The 19,509-nt window shown below is 45.2% G+C and overlaps 2 protein-coding genes across 2 annotated transcripts in view; both read left to right on the top strand.

Moving 5' to 3' along the window:
* LOC308324539 (extracellular serine/threonine protein kinase FAM20C-like) overlaps positions 1–15,836 on the top strand; it is a 65,751-nt gene extending 49,915 nt beyond the window's left edge. Inside the window, exons 6-12 of the mRNA XM_080776607.1 lie at positions 3,758–3,873; positions 4,307–4,487; positions 6,724–6,833; positions 7,638–7,719; positions 9,292–9,351; positions 11,192–11,351; positions 12,174–15,836. Coding sequence (XP_080632733.1) covers positions 3,758–3,873; positions 4,307–4,487; positions 6,724–6,833; positions 7,638–7,719; positions 9,292–9,351; positions 11,192–11,351; positions 12,174–12,296 — 832 coding nt within the window. The 3' untranslated portion in view covers positions 12,297–15,836. The remainder of the gene's footprint in view (positions 1–3,757; positions 3,874–4,306; positions 4,488–6,723; positions 6,834–7,637; positions 7,720–9,291; positions 9,352–11,191; positions 11,352–12,173) is intronic.
* A 1,875-nt stretch (positions 15,837–17,711) lies between these two features.
* On the top strand, positions 17,712–18,422 carry LOC308324438 (microfibril-associated glycoprotein 4-like; the record flags this gene model as incomplete). The annotated part of the gene is made up of 1 exon (XM_080776485.1): positions 17,712–18,422. One exon carries the CDS (start codon positions 17,712–17,714, stop codon positions 18,420–18,422), a length of 711 nt encoding a protein of 236 aa, XP_080632611.1.
* Positions 18,423–19,509: the final 1,087 nt, after the last annotated feature.

The raw sequence follows: 19,509 nt of genomic DNA, 5'->3' as shown, positions 1-19,509 counted from the left end.
CGCAGGGCATGACGATGCAGTTTGCAGCTCCTGAGTGCTTCCCTCTCTGTACGCTCAGGTTACACCCCCCTACACACACACACACACACACACACACACACACAAACATAGAGATATGTGCGTGCGTGCGTGCGTGCGTGCGTGCGTGCGTGCGTGCGTGCGTGCGTGCGTGCGTCTCAGTGTTAAGTCTCACGGGGTCAAGCCTTGGCCGACAGAACAGGTCAGGTTGAACAGAATGCTCCTGTAACACCCGTCCCTGTCGGCATGGAAACCTCACATGTCCAACACTGTTACTTAATTTTGTTTCATTATTCTTCATTTTTTATCCCACAATTATTCAACCCATTTTTTTTACCACCCAGTGTCAATTCACCATTTGTCAGCCTTATGATTGGTTCCTGACTGACCAACCAGAAGGCTCTTTCTGCCTTGTTTCCGCCCCTCATGATTCCACCTTTGTTTATGTTGAATTTTCTAAAACATCTTTTTTGGAAAAAAACTAAAAGCAAACATGATATGCCCAGTCACCATGCTGCACCTGTGATGTTCCTTTTTACTGACACCAAGTTTAACCCATTCTGACCTGAGATCAGATTCATACGAGGTTTCCACTTGGACACACAACTGGTCTGATCAACCCATTCTGACCTGAGATCAGATTTTAAAAATGTCAGTCGTTCTTCGATTTTTCAAAAATAGCAGACCTACAAGCTCGTAGCGCGCCACTCGGTGGCGCGCTATGAGCTTGTAGATCTGCTATTTTTCAATAGCTAAAGCATAACATGATGCTAACACCAAAACGGGTTCCCTGTCAGAATGGGTTAAAATAAGAAATGAGTGCACAGAATATCAATACGAAGCAACTGAAAAACACGTTGTTTTAATGGTAGTGGATGGAGAGAGGGAGGATTTTTGTCCAACCACGAAACGGCAACCAATGGGTGCGAAGAGGGGCACAGCCACGGGCGGGACTTGACAAAGGGTGAATTGTCAAATGTAATCCTGGGCGCTTACACTTCCTCTGCCAACCTGGGGAGAGCAACGGACAGACCTCATGCTTCTGCCAATGCATGAGGAGTCCAAGCCGCTTAAAAACAAACCTTGTAATCGGCTCATTATTTCTAACACGCTATACGCAGAGTTCTATACTAGCCTATACGTTCACTTTATTTTATGAACTAGCAAAATAATATATTGAAATTGTATTTCCTTTAGAGGATAGCCCCTCGAGATGTATCGTCTCGTTTTAGAGGGGGTCCTCGGGCACAACACAATGAATACAGTACATATAGACAAAACAATACGTTAAACATGTCGACACAGAACAATACACTTACAACATCAACAAAACATAAATGCTCTCCAAACCACTACATCAAGACCAGAAGCACCTGCACTGAAACACCTAACAAAATACTAATAGTGATAATGATGAAAATAATAAAGAAAATAAGATAAAGCTAAACATAATAATCAAGCATTAAAGTACACACCTCTCTCCAAAAATCCAAAAACAAGTACAAATGGGTTTCAGGTCTACAAGCAAAGAAGCCTTGAAAATGTTAAATTATGTAATTGATCTCAAAGAAACAGACAAGTTGTTCAACCAGCCAAAATTCTCACATGTCTCCCCCCTGCTCCGCTCCCTCCACTGGCTCCCGGTCGCTGCCCGCACAGAATACAAAACTCTGATGCTGGCATTCAAAGCAACCAAAGGTATGGCTCCCCCATATCTTGCAAGTATGATCGAACCCTACAAACCCTCCCGCTCACTCAGATCAGCCAACGCAGGGAAGCTGGAAGTACCCTCACTAAAAACGCCGGGACAACGCTCCACACGTCCCAAACTCTTCTCCCTTCTGGCTCCAAAACTGTGGAATGCACTTCCCATTGCAGTCAGAACTGCAGCATCACTCCCAATCTTCCGCCGTAGTTTGAAAACCCACCTTTTCAGACTCCATAATGGCCCATAGCACTTACCCCACCCCCTTAGATAGCAATTCTGTAGACTTAGATAGCATTTGATACAGACTTATAGCATGTTATGTAGACAGCATAAGTGCATTGTATATAGTCATAGCACGTCATAGTACATAATGTATATCATAGTAGTATAGATGTATAGCTTATATGTATGGTTTCATTATAGATATTCCACTGTTACTTTCTTAGCTTACGCATGTTTCATGATAAATGTTTTTATGTGATGTATTCCCCATGCTTTTTTGTTCTTGCTTAATGTAAGTCGCTCTGGATTAAGAGCGTCTGCTAAATGCCTACATTGTAAATTGTAAATTGTTCCAATCTGATGAAGCTTTAAAATGAGAAGCACGTCTCCCAATTTCACTAGATGTGTTGTGGGTACAGAAAAACTAAGTTGTTCAGTATATCTAAGAGGATATCTAGATTTATAACTAATAACTGTTTTAACCCATTCTGACCGGGAACCCATTTTGGTGTTAGCATCATGTTATGCTTTAGCTATTAAAAAATAGCAGATCTACAAGCTCATAGCGCGCCACCGAGTGGCGCGCTACGAGCTTGTAGGTCTGCTATTTTTGAAAAATCGAAGAGCGACTGACATTTTTAGAATCTGATCTCAGGTCAGAATGGGTTAATCAGACCAGTGTGTGTCCAGTGGAAACCTCGTATGAATCTGATCTCAGGTCAGAATGGGTTAAATATGATGGATAATTAAAGTAAATGCACTTAAAAATGAAAAGCAACCAGTGGAATTTGCCTCCTCGTTTGAGGAGTTAGCCAATTTAAGGTATCATACATGACACAGTGGTGTGTCTGGTAGGACACACAACTGGTCTGATGAACCCATTCTGACCTGAGATCAGATTCTAAAAAAATGTCAGTCGTTCTTCGATTTTTCAAAAATAGCAGACCTACAAGCTCGTAGCGCGCCACTCGGTGGCGCGCTATGAGCTTGTAGATCTGCTATTTTTCAATAGCTGAAGCATAACATGATGCTAACACCAAAATGGGTGCCCGGTCAGAATGGGTTAATGGATGGAGATGAGCTTCAGTAGTATTCTGATAAATTATATCAACAGGAAATAGGAGTTGTTGAACAATGCGTTTTCTTATTGTAAAAGTAAAGCAATTCATAGACCCGTACATTGTCCTGAGACTAATATTAATCCTAGTTTTAATAAACTCAATATGAGGCCCAAAGGAGAGCTCAGAATCCAACCAGAGACCCGGGTATTTAAACGTCACAAAATAAGTAGCAGATCTACAACCTGCAAGCTCACGCTGCCATGTGATGCGCTGTGAGCTTGTAGATCTACAGCTCCGTAGATATCCGTGCAGGCATTCATTCACAACAATATATCAATTCAAAGCTCATGAGAATGAAGGTATAGGGTGTACTTTCCCCATGCGACCACTAGAGGGAGGCGATAGTTAATACTTAATAATGAATGCATGCAAGTACAGGAGTACACAGTGCTACATGGATGCATTATTTACACTACTGTGTGCACATTACGCACGCACGCACACACACACACACACACACACACACACACACACACACACACACACACACACACACACACACACACAGCAGAGGAAACGATTCAGGAGCGTTTTTTGTTATTTTATATGCATTTAAATCTCTCACGTCGTACACGTGACCAGTGCAAGGGCGTGTGCGTGTCCTCTCCTGACCAGCTTCTCTCTCTCTCTCTCTCTCTCTCTCTCTCTCTCTCTCTCTCTCTCTATGTCAATGTCTCTCTCCCTATAGAATCCTAGACTTCCGTAGAGTGCCCCCGGTGGCCGGGAGGCTGGTCAACATGACCAGGGAGATCAGGGACGTGACGAGGGACAAGAAGCTGTGGAAGACCTTCTTCATCTCGCCAGGTGAGGGCGCCACATCGTTGGTGTGATGGGGTGGAACATTAGCTGAAAATTGCCCATTTAAAAGCTCACAACGCCTCGCAACGCAAAGCTAGTTATTGATGAGCCCTGTGAGAGAGTGGCATCCTCAGCTAGTTATTTATGAGCCTAACCACTCCAACTAACAGCTATGTCTGTCTGTACTCAAATGGACATACATCTGCACAGACGAATGGACAAACAGAGAGCTGCAGTAGCGTGTGGGACCTGGTGGTGGCACTGTGAACCTCCTGATAGAGACGCGCGCGCGCACACGCACGCAGGCACGCACGTGTCTCTGTGTCTTCTCAGCCAATAATGCATGTTTTTAACCCGTTGTCCCCGCTCCCTATGTGTGTCCTCAGCCAATAACCTTGTTTCTAACCCGTTGTCCCCGCCCCCCTCTGTGTATCCTCAGCCAATAACGTGTGTTTCTACGGGGAGTGTTCGTACTACTGCAGCACTGAGCATGCTCTGTGCGGTAAGCCGGACCAAATGGAGGGCTCGCTGGCCGCCTTCCTGCCCGACCTGACGCTGGCCAAACGCAAGACCTGGAGGAACCCATGGAGGCGGAGCTACCACAAACGCAAGAAAGCAGAGTGAGTATAAAAGGACCACGCTGCAGCACACAGTTTAGCCACGTTCAACATACTGTACAACCATACTGCTATAGGGCTGTCCAGGGCGCCGCCCTGCTGGTAGTTTGAAGATGCCCGCAAGTAAAGCCTGCACAGCCATTCACAGTTTTCGCACTAAACTTGCGTTAACAAAACGAAACCCATGCCGATCGACACTGAGGCGCCTTTTTCCACCGGTTAGGAGGTAGGAGGTGGACCCAGACTAAACTAGAACTGCACTCTGCCGAGTGCATACTTGCTTGGTGCACACTAGTAGGCCATAAATGGCCTACTAGTGCGCAAGCAGAGCGCGCAATTACTTTCGACCGCTGGAAAGTATCAAATCTCAGTATCTCTGTGAAGGAACGTTTGAAATGTATAATCATTACGTGTAACTATTTGCTACCTAACTACTTTTTTACAGAAAAATGAATCATTGATATGTGATGAAAAAAAAGGTATATAAACTGAATTAAAATATATTATACAGTATAATTATTGTATTACTTATTGTAAATTGTCAATTGTCATCTGTATAATCTGGTCCCAGCAGATACCACATTACGTCATCTTTGAGAGCTGGGACCAGAGTACACGGTGTGTATATGTATGACTAGCTCTCAGTGATGACGTAAGAGATATGGTCATCTGTGTAGTCTGATCCCAGCAGACCAGGCACAGATTTACAAATTACAAATCACATTACAACTACATACAGAGTATGTAGTTGTAATTTGATTAGCAGTATACTGTGGTTACTTGGTTCCAAAAAGTGAAGCCAAGTTTTTTTCAACCGTAGGTTTGTGCTTGGTTTGCTGGGACCAGTTACAACATTACGTCATCGTTGAGAACTGGGACCAGAGTACATGGTGTGTATATGACGTAATGTTGTAACTTGTAACTTGTAACTAGTCCCAGCAAACCAGGCACAGACTTACGGTTGAAGAAAACTTGGCTTCACTTCAAAGAGACCAAGCGAAATTATTACTTGCGCGCTCTGCTTGCGCAAGTAACTACATACAGAGTATGTAGTTGTAATTTGATTAGCAGTATACTGTGGTTACTTGGTTCCAAAAAGTGAAGACAAGTTTTCTTCAACGGTAAATCTGTGCCTGGTTTGCTGGGACTAGTTACAACATTACGTCATCCTTGAGAGAGTACATGGTGTGTATATGACGTAATGTTGTAACTTGTAACTTGTAACTTGTAACATTACGTCATATACACACCATGTACTCTCTCAAGGATGACGTAATGTTGTAACTAGTCCCAGCAAACCAGGCACAGATTTACCGTTGAAGAAAACTTGTCTTCACTTCGAAGAGACCAAGCGAAACGATTACTTGCGCGCTCTGCTTGCGCAAGTAATTAAATGTGTTCCCATAGGTGGGCGGTGGACCCAGACTAAATTAAATGTGTTCCCATAGGTGGGAGGTGGACCCAGACTAAATTAAATGTGTTCCCATAGGTGGGCGGTGGACCCAGACTAAATTAAATGTGTTCCCATAGGTGGGCGGTGGACCCAGACTAAATTAAATATGTTCCCATAGGTGGGAGGTGGACCCAGACTAAATTAAATGTGTTCCCATAGGTGGGTGGTGGACCCAGACTAAATTAAATGTGTTCCCATAGGTGGGTGGTGGACCCAGACTAAATTAAATGTGTTCCCATAGGTGGGCGGTGGACCCAGACTAAATTAAATGTGTTCCCATAGGTGGGCGGTGGACCCAGACTAAATTAAATGTGTTCCCATAGGTGGGAGGTGGACCCAGACTAAATTAAATGTGTTCCCATAGGTGGGCGGTGGACCCAGACTAAATTAAATGTGTTCCCATAGGTGGGCGGTGGACCCAGACTAAATTAAATATGTTCCCATAGGTGGGAGGTGGACCCAGACTAAATTAAATGTGTTCCCATAGGTGGGTGGTGGACCCAGACTAAATTAAATGTGTTCCCATAGGTGGGTGGTGGACCCAGACTAAATTAAATGTGTTCCCATTGGTGGGAGGTGGACCCAGACTAAATGAAAGGTGTTCCCATAGGTGGGAGGTGGACCCGGACTAAATTAAATGTGTTAATCCCATAGGTGGGAGGTGGACCTGGACTAAATACAATGTGTTAATCCCATAGGTGGGAGGTGGACCCGGACTAAATACAATGTGTTAATCCCATAGGTGGGAGGTGGACCCGGACTAAATACAATGTGTTAATCCCATAGGTGGGAGGTGGACCCGGACTACTGTGATGAGGTGAAACAGACTCCGCCGTACGACCGTGGCACTCGACTCCTAGACGTCATGGACATGACCATCTTTGACTTCCTGATGGGTGAGGAGAGAACGCATGCTGCTCAAAACGTTTCCACGTCAAGAAGGACCCCACAATTGGTATTAGTTAGGGAAAGTTAGCCCCATTTGTGTCCAATCTGCAAAAATAAATGCTCACCAATAGCTTTCTTCATAGATGTGTTCATAAAGGTGTCTAGTATATCGCCTCTCAATGCTGAAAGTTGGCATACCATCCCATTAACAACCTATAGGCCTATAAGGCAAGACAAAAAAACCCATTATGCTTTAAGTAGCATGTGACGTGTCAAACTAGGGGGTTTTCACAAACTGAGCTCAAATACATATAATTTTGGGGGTCCTTGATACAAACACATGTATTGATTTAGTTTTATTCAGTCTTTTGATTGACATATTAATTTAGTTTTAGTCATATTGTACTCATCTCAAATGTAGTTTTAGTCGACTAAATATCATACAATTTATGTCGACTATATCTACAAAAAATAATCTACAGTTGATTAGTCGACTAAAATGTATTTTGGCGATCCCGTGACGGCGTCATAATGCCTGATTTTATGCTTGGTTGCATGCTGGAAATAGTCAATCTGAGTTTGTAGATCTGCTATTTTCAGAGTGCAACCAAACTAGACTAAAATAACATTTTAGTCTAGTTTGTATTGGTTGACGAAATTTTCAGCATATTTAGTTTTTATTTATTTTCCGTCAGTGAAACAAACGGCAGGTGGCAAACGATCAACGATCTTCGTCATTGTCTTAGTCGAGGCAAAATAAACTGTGCCTCGATCAGGCCTTAATTAATGGGTTAAACGTTTGGTTGAAACAGGGAACATGGACCGCCACCACTACGAGACGTTTGAGAAGTTCGGCAACGAGACCTTCATCATCCACCTGGACAACGGCAGAGGGTGAGTTAACTTAACGAGGTCTTCATCACCCACCTGGACAACGGCAGAGGGTGAGAGGGTCCAGATGCATTCACCGTAAGGGCTCGTGCAGTGTACGTTTTGAATTGTTCATAACGGGAGCGCTGCGCTCATGTTTTATCTGCTTGCCGAGAGAGATGAAAGATTTAGAAAGTATTGGTGGGGGGTGGGCAGGCCGGGGGGTGCCATGGTGGACACAGCCACTAAGAGATAGCCGATGGCAGTAGCCCATATCCGTTGTTGATAGGCATACATTTTGGTTGGTTATGTTGGTGTGTTATTGGTTATCATCGGCTAACGGCTTTCCCTAATAAAAAGAAAAGAAAGAAAAAAGAAAAAAATATATTGTTTTGCTAATAACCTTTGAGGACAGCAACAGTTGATAGGTTGTAACATCACGTCATCAGCGTCAATAAACTGAACACTATATAACACTAATATACACTTTGGGCATCATATCAAAAGCTGCTTTTAGGCCTAATGTTGGTCTTTTGAGGCTGTGTGTGTGTGTGTGTGTGTGTGTGTTAGGGTATTAACAACAGATTTTTCCAAGTCCACTTGTTGGACAGTAAAGTCGAAGTTGAGTCGATTTATCGTTTTATGACGGGGGGGGGGGGGGGGGGGGGGGGTCTGTGCGAGCTCAAATACGGAGCAGAATACTATCTGCATTAGCCTACCTTCCACGTGAACCTTCTCCTCCTCCTCCTCCTCCAACAACTCGATAACGTTCTCATGTTAGTTTGTTACTTATTTTCTGAGCCATGCAAATAAACAACAAGCCGCACTGACCGGAGATGGAGAGATGAATGCGTCCCGCGCCCCTGTGCGTAAAGCTAAACTAGAAACAGGACAGTCATTGCGTCAGCACGGACGTAGTCTCGGAAATCCAGACGTTTTATTTCCAGCACGGAGGTGGGGGGATATCGTTTGGGGATAAAGTTTGCGCGCTTCTATCTGTTACTTCTCTGACACAGAGAAGCAGTTCAAATTCAGCCAGTCAATAGTGGGACACCGCTGAGAGCCACATACACAGCTGCAGTTGGTTTTTAATTAAGGGCGCTCCGGTACATTATGCAAAGGGAAATAATGACTTCTGTCCGTGACAATAATCAATGCTACAGTTTGAATTATGTACACACGCACACATAGAGCAAAAAATATGATATGGGGAAAACAATTGATTTATTTTTTTCAACTTTCGATGGATCAATTTTTTTGTGAATGCCCTAGTGTGTGTGTGTGTGTGTGTGTGTGTGTGTGTGTGTGTGTGTGTGTGTGTGTGTGTGTGTGTGTGTGTGTGTGTGTGTGTGTGTGTGTGTGTGTGTGTGTGTGTGTGTGTGTGTGTGTGTGTGTGTGTGCACGCGTGTGTTTGTTTGAAAGTATTCAGTCACCAGACCAGTCTGACCAACTTGTGGCAGACATTGTGGCAGACATAAATGACGCTTTGACCTATAGGCCTGTGTCTGTGTGTAGAGGCCGCACGCACACACGCATGCACGCACGCACGCACGCACATTATTCTGAATGCCTGCGGTTAATGTCTTGTATCTGTAGGTTTGGAAAGCACTCTCATGATGAGCTGTCAATCCTGGTCCCGCTCAGTCAGTGCTGCAGGTGAGTTTAAGTTCAAAAGGAGTTCTCGGTCACATTCCAAACACGAGGAAGTTCACTGGATATTATGAACGTGGGTGTCGTTGCCAGGAACTTGACCCCGACCCAGACCTTAAATTACCCCCATTAAGACTTGAGGCCGCGATTCAAAAAATGTCTTCTAAGTCCTGACAGTTTTCTGACAAAATGATGCTTCGGCCACTGCTGGAGGGAGAACGAACTGGTTGGAATGACGTGTTCCTTCCACGTGCTACGTCCAAGCGGGGAAACCCCCCTGAATGTTTAGAGCCCAGCATTACCTTAAGCTTAGATATTGACACTGGGTGAACTGAAAATACAGACGGTTTACAAAAAATGTGCGATAAAAATGTTTTCATGTCAAGGACATACAAGATTTAAGTATATAATGACTTCCGGGCTCCCCCAAAGTTACTGTCGAAGTGTCCTTGAGCAAGACACTGAACCCCTAATTGCTCCCGATGTGCTGGTTGGTGCCTTGCATGGTTTCCGCCGCCATCGGTGTATGAATGGGTGAATGTAATGCACCATCTATGTAAAGCGCCTTGGATAAAGGCGCTATATAAATGCACCATTTACCATTAGCTACAGTGTCATTATTGTGATTCCTTTTTTAAGCTGCCAATAAAGTATTGTATCATATCTCTGCTGTTGGGCAGACAGCCCCACCCAGATAATAACTGGGTGCGGGGCATGCATTTCCAACTTGCATTGTTCCCAAATAGGCCAGTGCCCAACGGGCACCGCTCCAGTATGTACAAAAAATAAATAAAATCAAGTTAGTTGCTTTAGCAGACAGTTGACAGTTTGAGGGTCCAATGGAGTTAGACGGTTTTGTCAGAAGCACTTTTCAATACTTATCATTGTTTCCATTTGTTTTTAATTTAGACCTGATTTCGAAATTAAAAAAATGGTTTCTAACAGTTTTCTGAAATACCTCATCAGTGGTGCTTAATATTTCATGTCAAGGACCCCAGGAACTATTATGTAAAATATGTTGTTCCACGGACAACCTCAGAAGCAAAGATTTGAGTTAAAAACGTTAAGAATATATATTCAAAGATTTGCACCACATTTTCACGATTTTTCAAAAATAGCAGACCTACAAGCTCGTAGCGCGCCACTCGGTGGCACCCTATGAGCTTGTAGATCTGCTATTTTTCAATAGCTAACGTAAAACATAATGCTTAGTTAAAGGGTGTTCAATACATAGACTGTAAAAAATATGGACAAAGCGTTCCCCGGGTCTAACATGAACGTAAAATGAAGCCTGTCAGTCCTTGCAATGGAAGTCGCCATCTTTCTAGATCCGTTTGGGCCCAGCTGGCCCATTGGCTGGCCCAGACAATGAGGCGGGACTTCCCCCCTTCTTCTTCGTTGGTTTTTATTTTGACTCGAGTGGGTGGGGGATCCCGTTCATAGACTGTAACGGTAGCCACTCCCCTCAGAACATACGCGACTTTATGGTAATTTTTTTTATAAATGGGACCATAATTTTCCAAAAAGAATATTATGACATTAGAAATGAGACTTTAAACTAGTGACTGGAAGCAAAAAGTATTCATGACCATGTTTATTAAGGTAATACAGTCTAGGTGAAGTTGGGCCCAAATACATGGACTTCTATGGGGCTATGTTTTTTTTTTGGCCCAATGACAGCGCCACAACAGGCCATTATATGAACTTCCATTTCCTTAGTGGCTTCACAAATATCTGCCCCCCTGGTTCAATAGCATTGATTTTTTGAAACAAATAAAAAATATTGTCAGCTGGTTTCTGCCGGACAGAGACGACATTCCCCTGTAATCCCTGTGGTCACCACCAGGCTCAGGAGCTCCACGTACCTGCGCCTCCAGCTGCTGGCTAAAGAGGAGTACCGTCTGAGCGCCGTGATGGAGGAGTCTCTGCTCCGCGACCGCCTGGCGCCCGTCCTGATCCAGCCTCACCTCGCCGCCATGGACCGCAGGCTGAGACTGGTACTGCAGGTTAGTGACACCACCAGGCTGAGACTGGTACTGCAGGTAGGTGACACCCCCAGGCTGAGACTGGTACTGCAGGTAGGTGACACCGCCAGGCTGAGACTGGTACTGCAGGTTAGTGACACCACCAGGCTGAGACTGGTACTGCAGGTAGGTGACACCGCCAGGCTGAGACTGGTACTGCAGGTAGGTGACACCCCCAGGCTGAGGCTGGTACTGCAGGTTAGTGACACCAACAGGCTGAGAATGGTACTGCGGGTCAGTGCAGCCCTGTAGCGCAACCATTACGGAATCAATGTTAGATCCCTAAACACCGCGGATACAGCCTACATTTCGACGGAAAAAAGGGTTTAATGATCGTGCTTATGATGGCGGTGGACGGATGGATGGGAAAATCCGGGAAAACACAGAGCAAAATGTCTTCTAAATCATGATGGTTATCTGAAATACCTATGTTTCTGCATCAGTGGCGCTCAACATTTCATGTCAGGGACCCCAAAAACTATATGTAATTGGCCACCGACTCCCATCTAAAAATATGTTGTTCCACGAACCCCTCGGAAGCAAAGATTTGTGTTAAAAACGTTCGCTCTGAAATAATATATAATTATTCAAAGATGTGTGCCGCATTTTCACGATGTTTCAAAAATAGCAGACCTACAAGCTTGTAGATCTGCTATTTTTCAACAGCTAAAGCATAACATAATGCTTAAAACACCAAAAAGGGGTTCCCGCCAAAAATGAGTTAAGCATATTTTGATTATAGCGATTGCCGTTTCTTCCCGCCACTGACGAAATGTACCTCTTTCCCCACGTCTCTGGCTGCAGGTGGTGGCGGGCTGCGTGGAGAAAGAGGGCTACTCCAACGTGCTGGAAGACGACCTGACGCCTGCGCCGGCGACCGGGGAGGGGGGCGCCGCCACCTGGGCCGCCGCGCGCCACCGGAGCTAGTGAGGCAGCCGGGCGCGATGCGCGACACGCACGCCGTCACATCTTGGACCTTGATGCTATCTAGCTAGCTAGCTAGCCTGCTAGCCTTCCCTACCTGATAAAGGAACGGATAAACCCCCCTCCCCCCCGAGGGCCCCTGGGCCGGTATATATATTTTTGTTTTATTTATCATCTTTTGGCCCCAAATTGAACACAATGAACAGCCAATTGAAGCCCCCCCCCCCCCCCCCCCCCCCCATGCAGGAGCCCTTCTCAGGGCCTCAAACCCAGTATTGCGTGATCCAGTTTTTTATCCCGAAGGAAGGGCCCCTGAGATGAGAGCAAAGGGCCCCACCATGGGCCAAGGACCCAACCGGCCCAATGGCTAATTTGGCCCTGTTGATGATGAATAGTTTGAAAGAGACCTGTGCTTTTCTGGCCATAGAAATGGGGCGGAGCCATCTCCCAGCTGGGACAGCCGGGGACTTCCTACTGGTTCACCAACCTATGTGGCCGCCTCCCCACACACACACACCCCGCCCCCCACACACTGTGCTCCCGACTCCACACAGAGAAGAACACTGACCATTATACCACATGTGGAGCGACGCCTGCACGACGTCTGCACTCTTATTGGTTAGCGGAAATACACAACGGTTCACCCCGCTTGTATGCCAGTTCTCACGCATGTCTCGCCCAGGCGTTTTTTTTTCTTCCTTCTTTGAAAGCAAAACGCCTGCGAGGCATCTGCGTGGCTACCTGATACGTGACAGACATGACAGTCCAACGGTTCGTTTCTGATTGGAAGCCAGCGAGACACATCGAGACATGAACCGACACTTTGTTGTAGGTTATTGTTTGTTGACGACAACGCCGCCCCGCTACAAAAGCTACAGAATAAATAGTCGAGCTCGGCTTTCAACTCCACACTAGAGGCCACGAGGAAGTGAGCTACACAAAACGAGCGAGTGTTGCTTTTCACCACTTCCGTTTCCCGATCACCTTTCTCTCTCTCTCTCTCCGCATAAATCCTGCTTGTAATGGGAGGGGCGTCAAACACACATTTTCGTCAGCAAGTTCTTCTGAAAAGCCTTTTATATTTTCACTTTTCCTCGCTCGTCGGACGCAGGTATGGGTGACGTCCGACGAGTGCTTTCTGCGCCGCACATGAAGCTGTGACGTGTCTGTGACTGTCGCTGCTGGGATGTTTTTCTTTGGTTTTGTTTTGTACGTTTTGTAGCCGTTAGCGTGAACGCACAACACGTCACAGAAAAGGACCGCAGAGAATTACTGTAACGCAGTCGTGGCTGTCTGACTAATGGGATTGAGGGGGGATGGTGGTCGTGGGTGTCTGACCAATGGGACTGAGGGTGGGGAGGGGGAAAAAGGCTCCCCATGGTCAATGTTGAATTCAGTGAATTCCGGGAGATTACTCTCCGATATCTCCATGGCTGTCTGCGGAGGCCGCTTGGAAGTGCGTTTGTACAGAAGAGAATCGCCCGGCGGCAAAGTGAAGGACAAACTGTATGTGCAGGGGGGGGAAGAAAGAGTTGAACTGGTTCAGTTATTGTTGCCCCGCCTAAATAGTGTTTCCACTGAAAATTGAAAGGCTTCAGAGCCCTAAAAGTTGAATTTGTTGCGCGAGTGCTCGTTTCGTGCACACTCACCAGACCTGGATTCTGTTTAGCTTTTTTTTACGCTTGCGTTGTAGCGCCCCTCTTGAGCATACCTGGAGGAGACCTGTCGTTGATTCAGGCCTGGAGGAGACCTGTCGTTGATCCAGGCCTGGAGGAGACCTGTCGTTGATCCAGACCTGGAGGAGACCTGTCGTTGATCCAGACCTGGAGGAGACCTGTCGTTGATTCAGGCCTGGAGGAGACCTGTCGTTGATTCAGGCCTGGAGGAGACCTGTCGTTGATCCAGGCCTGGAGGAGACCTGTCGTTGATCCAGACCTGGAGGAGACCTGTCGTTGATCCAGACCTGGAGGAGACCTGTCGTTGATTCAGGCCTGGAGGAGACCTGTCGTTGATTCAGGCCTGGAGGAGACCTGTCGTTGATCTAGACCTGGAGGAGACCTGTGTTGATCCAGACCTGGAGGAGACCTGTCGTTGATCCAGACCTGGAGGAGACCTGTGTTGATCCAGACCTGGAGGAGACCTGTGTTGATCCAGACCTGGAGGAGACCTGTGTTGATCCAGACCTGGAGGAGACCTGTGTTGATCCAGACCTGGAGGAGACCTGTCGTTGATTCAGGCCTGGAGGAGACCTGTGTTGATCCAGACCTGGAGGAGACCTGTCGTTGATCCAGGCCTGGAGGAGACCTGTCGTTGATCCAGGCCTGGAGGAGACCTGTCATTGATCCAGGCCTGGAGGAGACCTGTCGTTGATCCAGACCTGGAGGAGACCTGTCGTTGATCCAGACCTGGAGGAGACCTGTCGTTGATCCAGGCCTGGAGGAGACCTGTCGTTGATCTAGACCTGGAGGAGACCTGTCGTTGATCCAGGCCTGGAGGAGACCTGTCGTTGATCCAGGCCTGGAGGAGACCTGTCGTTGATCCAGGCCTGGAGGAGACCTGTCGTTGATCCAGGCCTGGAGGAGACCTGTCGTTGATCGAGGCAACGTGTGTGTTCCTCGCTTCCCGTTTGTAAGGCCCTTTTAGCATATTTTGATTGATGCGATCGCAGTTATTTTTGACGCTGGCAATTTTCACGTCATCCCGTCCCTACCGAAACTTTTATCCTTCTTCTTAGACGCGATGATATTCTTCCCACCCTTAGAATCGAACCCGGGTCTCCGGACATCCCTTTGCCTTAGTCGTTAAGATGTTGGCTTTCCACGTGGGAGACCAGGGTTCGATTCCCGGGAGTTAAAGGTTTTAAACTGTCAGAATGAAATGACTGAACAAAAGCGTTGCAAGTAACATGTTTTCTTAATATAAATGTCTGATCGCTTGTCCCTTTTTTCAATTAGCTGTTAACTATGTAGCTGTTGGCGGCTGGAAACGACATAATTACTGTCCAAAAACCATAACCTCTCTGGAAATGGACAAAATAACCATGTGTTCCAATGAATGGATCCAAAATACTTGTACTACTATGCTGTCACAAGCTCTCACGCTACTTTTCATTGGTTCGGTATATTCATAAAACCCACAGACACAACTTTTGTGTCTGTGTCTGTCTTTTTTTTGTTTTGTGTGACACTGTAGTATATGTCATTAATTTACCAAATTTCCCCAAATCTCCCAAAAAAAAAGAATAATTAATAAAATACGAGCTCATTTGAATTGACTATATAGACCTGTATGGGCCCGTCGGCTACTGGGCTACTTCAGAACGATGTTGAGCCTGTTCTGTTCTGGCACTGTACTTTATATATTCTGTTCTCTTCTCAATGTAAATAATATATAAGTTGTTGAAAACACTTTAAGAGGCCGCGCTGCGCAGCACGTGACTTAATTGCTTCTGTTTCGTTTTTTTGTTGTTTCTTATTTCTGCTGTTGCATTGTTACTGACTACTGTGAAGGTCTGTTTACTAAATGATTTCATGTGTGCAATAAAAAAAGTAAGTACAAAAGAGTGTCTGTGTGTGTGTGTGTGTGTGTGTGTGTGTGTGTGTGTGTGTGTGTGTGTGTGTGTGTGTGTGTGTGTGTGTGTGTGTGTGTGTGTGTGTGTGTGTGTGTGTGTGTGTGTGTGTGTGCGTGCGTGCGTGCGTGCGTGCGTGCGTGACGATGACAATGACGTGACCCACATGTTTAGTGAAATATCCCTTTTAACCCTTTAAACCCTAGACCTATAAGGGCTCCATTTTCATCACCGCTAAACACCTTATCCCTAAACTTCTTTAGGGATCCTTTTTTTTTTTTTTTACTATTTTGCAAAACATTTTTGAATAGTTAAAATGGCCAGTCTACAAGCTGAGCTCACGTGTCAATGTAGATTGGCTAGTTGAACTATTCAAAAATGTAACAACAAAAACAATAATATCTACAAGCTCACAATGTGTCGTCACATCATAAGTGAGCTTGTACGGTGTCAATAATGTCCTAAATGTACTAGTCAATCATCGGAGCTGGGAGTAGCGATCATTTATAACCTGTCATCCACAAGACGGTCAAACTTGTCTGCTGACTGAATACTTGCATGCATGCATGCGACATGCGTGATGATGTCGTCTTGCGATAGAAATTTCAACTGCTAGAAAACAATCAATTAAGTGTGTACGTGTCATGGTGGCCACACTGACACAGACGTATAGCCGGTTTGTGGCAGCCGCACTGTGTTTCTGTTATCCTGTTTCACATTCCATACACTAGCAGAGCGTTTACAGAAATAGAAGGTAATTAAACATATGGTAAACATGGTGTGTTGCCAGGTCCATTTAATACTTCCGACATTTCTGCAAACTCAGGCTGAAGTCCGCACTCCCAGCTGGCTGTGGTCACACCACCAGCTGAGTATTTAGAAGTCTCCTAGTTCTGACCAACCACTTTTTTCCCTGGAACCTTTTGAATAAGATGATTTAAGTCTTGACTCCAGATCTCCTATTTTAGTGTGAATCTCACCTCCACTACACTGCATGTGTGTTACCTCAACACACAGGCAGACAGGCTTATTATACGGTCAAATCATCATTCTTAACTGCAGGCGTTGACACTAAGCGTTTCCCACCTAACCCTGGCAGCTAAATAAAACACTAAGGGTTGGCCACATGCCCCTGGCAGCTAAATAAAACACTAAGGGTTGTCCACCTGCCCCTGACAGCTAAATACAACACTAAGCGTTGCCCACCTGCCCCTGGCAGCTAAATAAAACACTAAGGGTTGCCCACATGCCCCTGGCAGGTAAAACAAACACTAAGGGTTGCCCACATACCCCTGGCAGGTAAAACAAACACTAAGGGTTGCCCACATACCCCTGCCTCGTCTATAAACACAACACAATATATTTGTATAAACACCTGAATGTGTCCATAGAGCTCGGTCTTCTGGTATGTAGAATGTAAAATAAGAGAACAGTCACTCATGTTGCTACACTTATATGAAACAACAAGTGTGAAACCAAGTCATATCCATATACTGCACTAATACTATATGTGGTATAGACATTGGCATAGGAGTTTCTACCGCACAGCCAGAACAGTAATTAAAATTGTACCTATGATTGTCATCATGGACATGTGACCTGGACTTGACCGATGTGCAAACTGCCTCTTCAACCTTAGTGTCAATATACCCCTGTAGGCTGTTAGGCTATTTGTCATCCACAAGATGGTCATACCTGGCTCGTCACTGAATACTTCTAATGCCATTGTTAACTATATAGGATGGTCCTCAAACTCAGACTGCATTGAACATTCTACTGCAGCTGGACATAAACGGACGCAGAGCACTCAGAAGCCCTTTGGTGCACGGTGCGACTTTAAATTCTTCAAGATGCTCCATGCTGTTGCAGTACTGTTTTTGGCTGTAACAGTCCACTCTGCTCCTCGTTGCGATCTCAACCTGGTTCTGGACTGTGAGGAAATCCACAACAACGTGTCCACACAGAGTGGAGTGTACTCCATCTACCCCACCACTGCACCTGTCAAGGTCTACTGTGACATGGACACAGACGGAGGGAAGTGGACAGTCATCCAGAGAAGACTGGACGGCACGGTGACCTTCTACAGACCCTGGGCTCAGTACCAAGCTGGGTTTGGAGACGCATCAGGCGAGTACTGGCTGGGCCTGGAGAACATGCATCTCCTCACCAACAACAGAAAGTATCAGCTGAGGGTGGACATGGAGGACTTTGAGGGAAACACGGTGTCTGCCTCTTACTCCTCTTTCTCTGTGGGTTCTGAGGCTGACGGCTACAAGCTGCAGGTTGCTGGCTTCAGTGACGGAGGAGCAGGAGACTCACTGACCTATCACAATGGCATGAAGTTCACAACCTTTGACAACGACCAGGACGCCTATGGCAAGAACTGTGCAAGTAATTATTACGGTGCATTTTGGTACAAGGCCTGTCACCAGGCTAACATCAATGGCGTTTACCTGTGGGGACAGACAAGTCATTTTGCAACAGGTCTAAACTGGTTCAAATGGAAGGGTTATCATTACTCCCTGAAGGCTGTGGCGATGAAAATCAGACGTGTTCCTTAAAAATGTTTAGGTTTGCATGCATGCATCTTTGAAAAGCACAGTCGTGGTGTAAAAGCCATGGTGCATTATTTACTCTTTTTCATCATTTAATTTTGCCCCACCAAGTTTCAGTTTCACCATCATGATTGAATAAAGAGATGCGTGCAAAGACAAAGAGGTGTACTTGGTATTTGATTTAAAGGTTGGGTCTATATGGTTGATTGATTGATTGATTATTTAAGTGGCATGCTTCCGAAGAAGCCCAGCCCATATATGGACTTACAGGACACTTTTTACAATTTACATAAACAATGACAATGAAGCCACATGACGGTGATCAAGTGAATACCAAACTGACTAATACACTCCCGCCCTAAACTTATTTGCCATTTTCTTACTATTTTAAAACATTTAAAATAGTACAAATAGCTGATCTACAAGCTAACAACGTGTCGATGTAGATTGGCTAGTTGAACTATTTTTTAAATGTTTTAAAATTGTAAAAAATGGCAAATACGTTTGAGATAAGGGGTAAGGGGTGGCGCAACATAAAATAAAAGACCCTAAAATAAAAGACACCATTAGGCCAACAGGAGACACATGTACGTACTTGAAGAGCTGGCATTGTCTTCTACTCCAGGCTCTAGAAACAAACTGGCTGTCCTAAATATAGAAGTGTCAATTTGTACCTGTTTTGATGATCAAGATGGACCCTCTTGTAAACAAGTGCAATGCTTAATTGGGTCGTCCACTCACAGTTAACAGTCTTTTAATTGAGTTTGTGCTTGAAATGTACTGTAATTATGCAAACTGTTAATACATATAACAATCAATCAATAAATACTTCATTATTAAATAACCAGTCTAACTTCTGACCAGCATCAGGATTTCTTTGTTGCATTGCCTCAAATAGTGGAACCCTCAAATCATCATACAGGCTACAATAAAACATAACATGAAAATAACTTCCCACATAATTTAGGACACATACATTACATAATCTATTCTCTTCTGGCACAGCTGAAAACCACCCAAAGGCAGGATACCAGTTCTCAGCTGGGCACACAATGACCGCTGGTTTCTACTAGTTCTCAGCTGGGCACACAAC

The sequence above is a fragment of the Protomyctophum bolini genome, assembly GCF_963924005.1.
Source record: "Protomyctophum bolini genome assembly, chromosome: 11".
Lineage (NCBI taxonomy): Eukaryota > Metazoa > Chordata > Actinopteri > Myctophiformes > Myctophidae > Protomyctophum > Protomyctophum bolini.
Note: the sequence above shows the minus strand (reverse complement) of the source record. Positions and strands in the feature narration are given on the sequence as shown.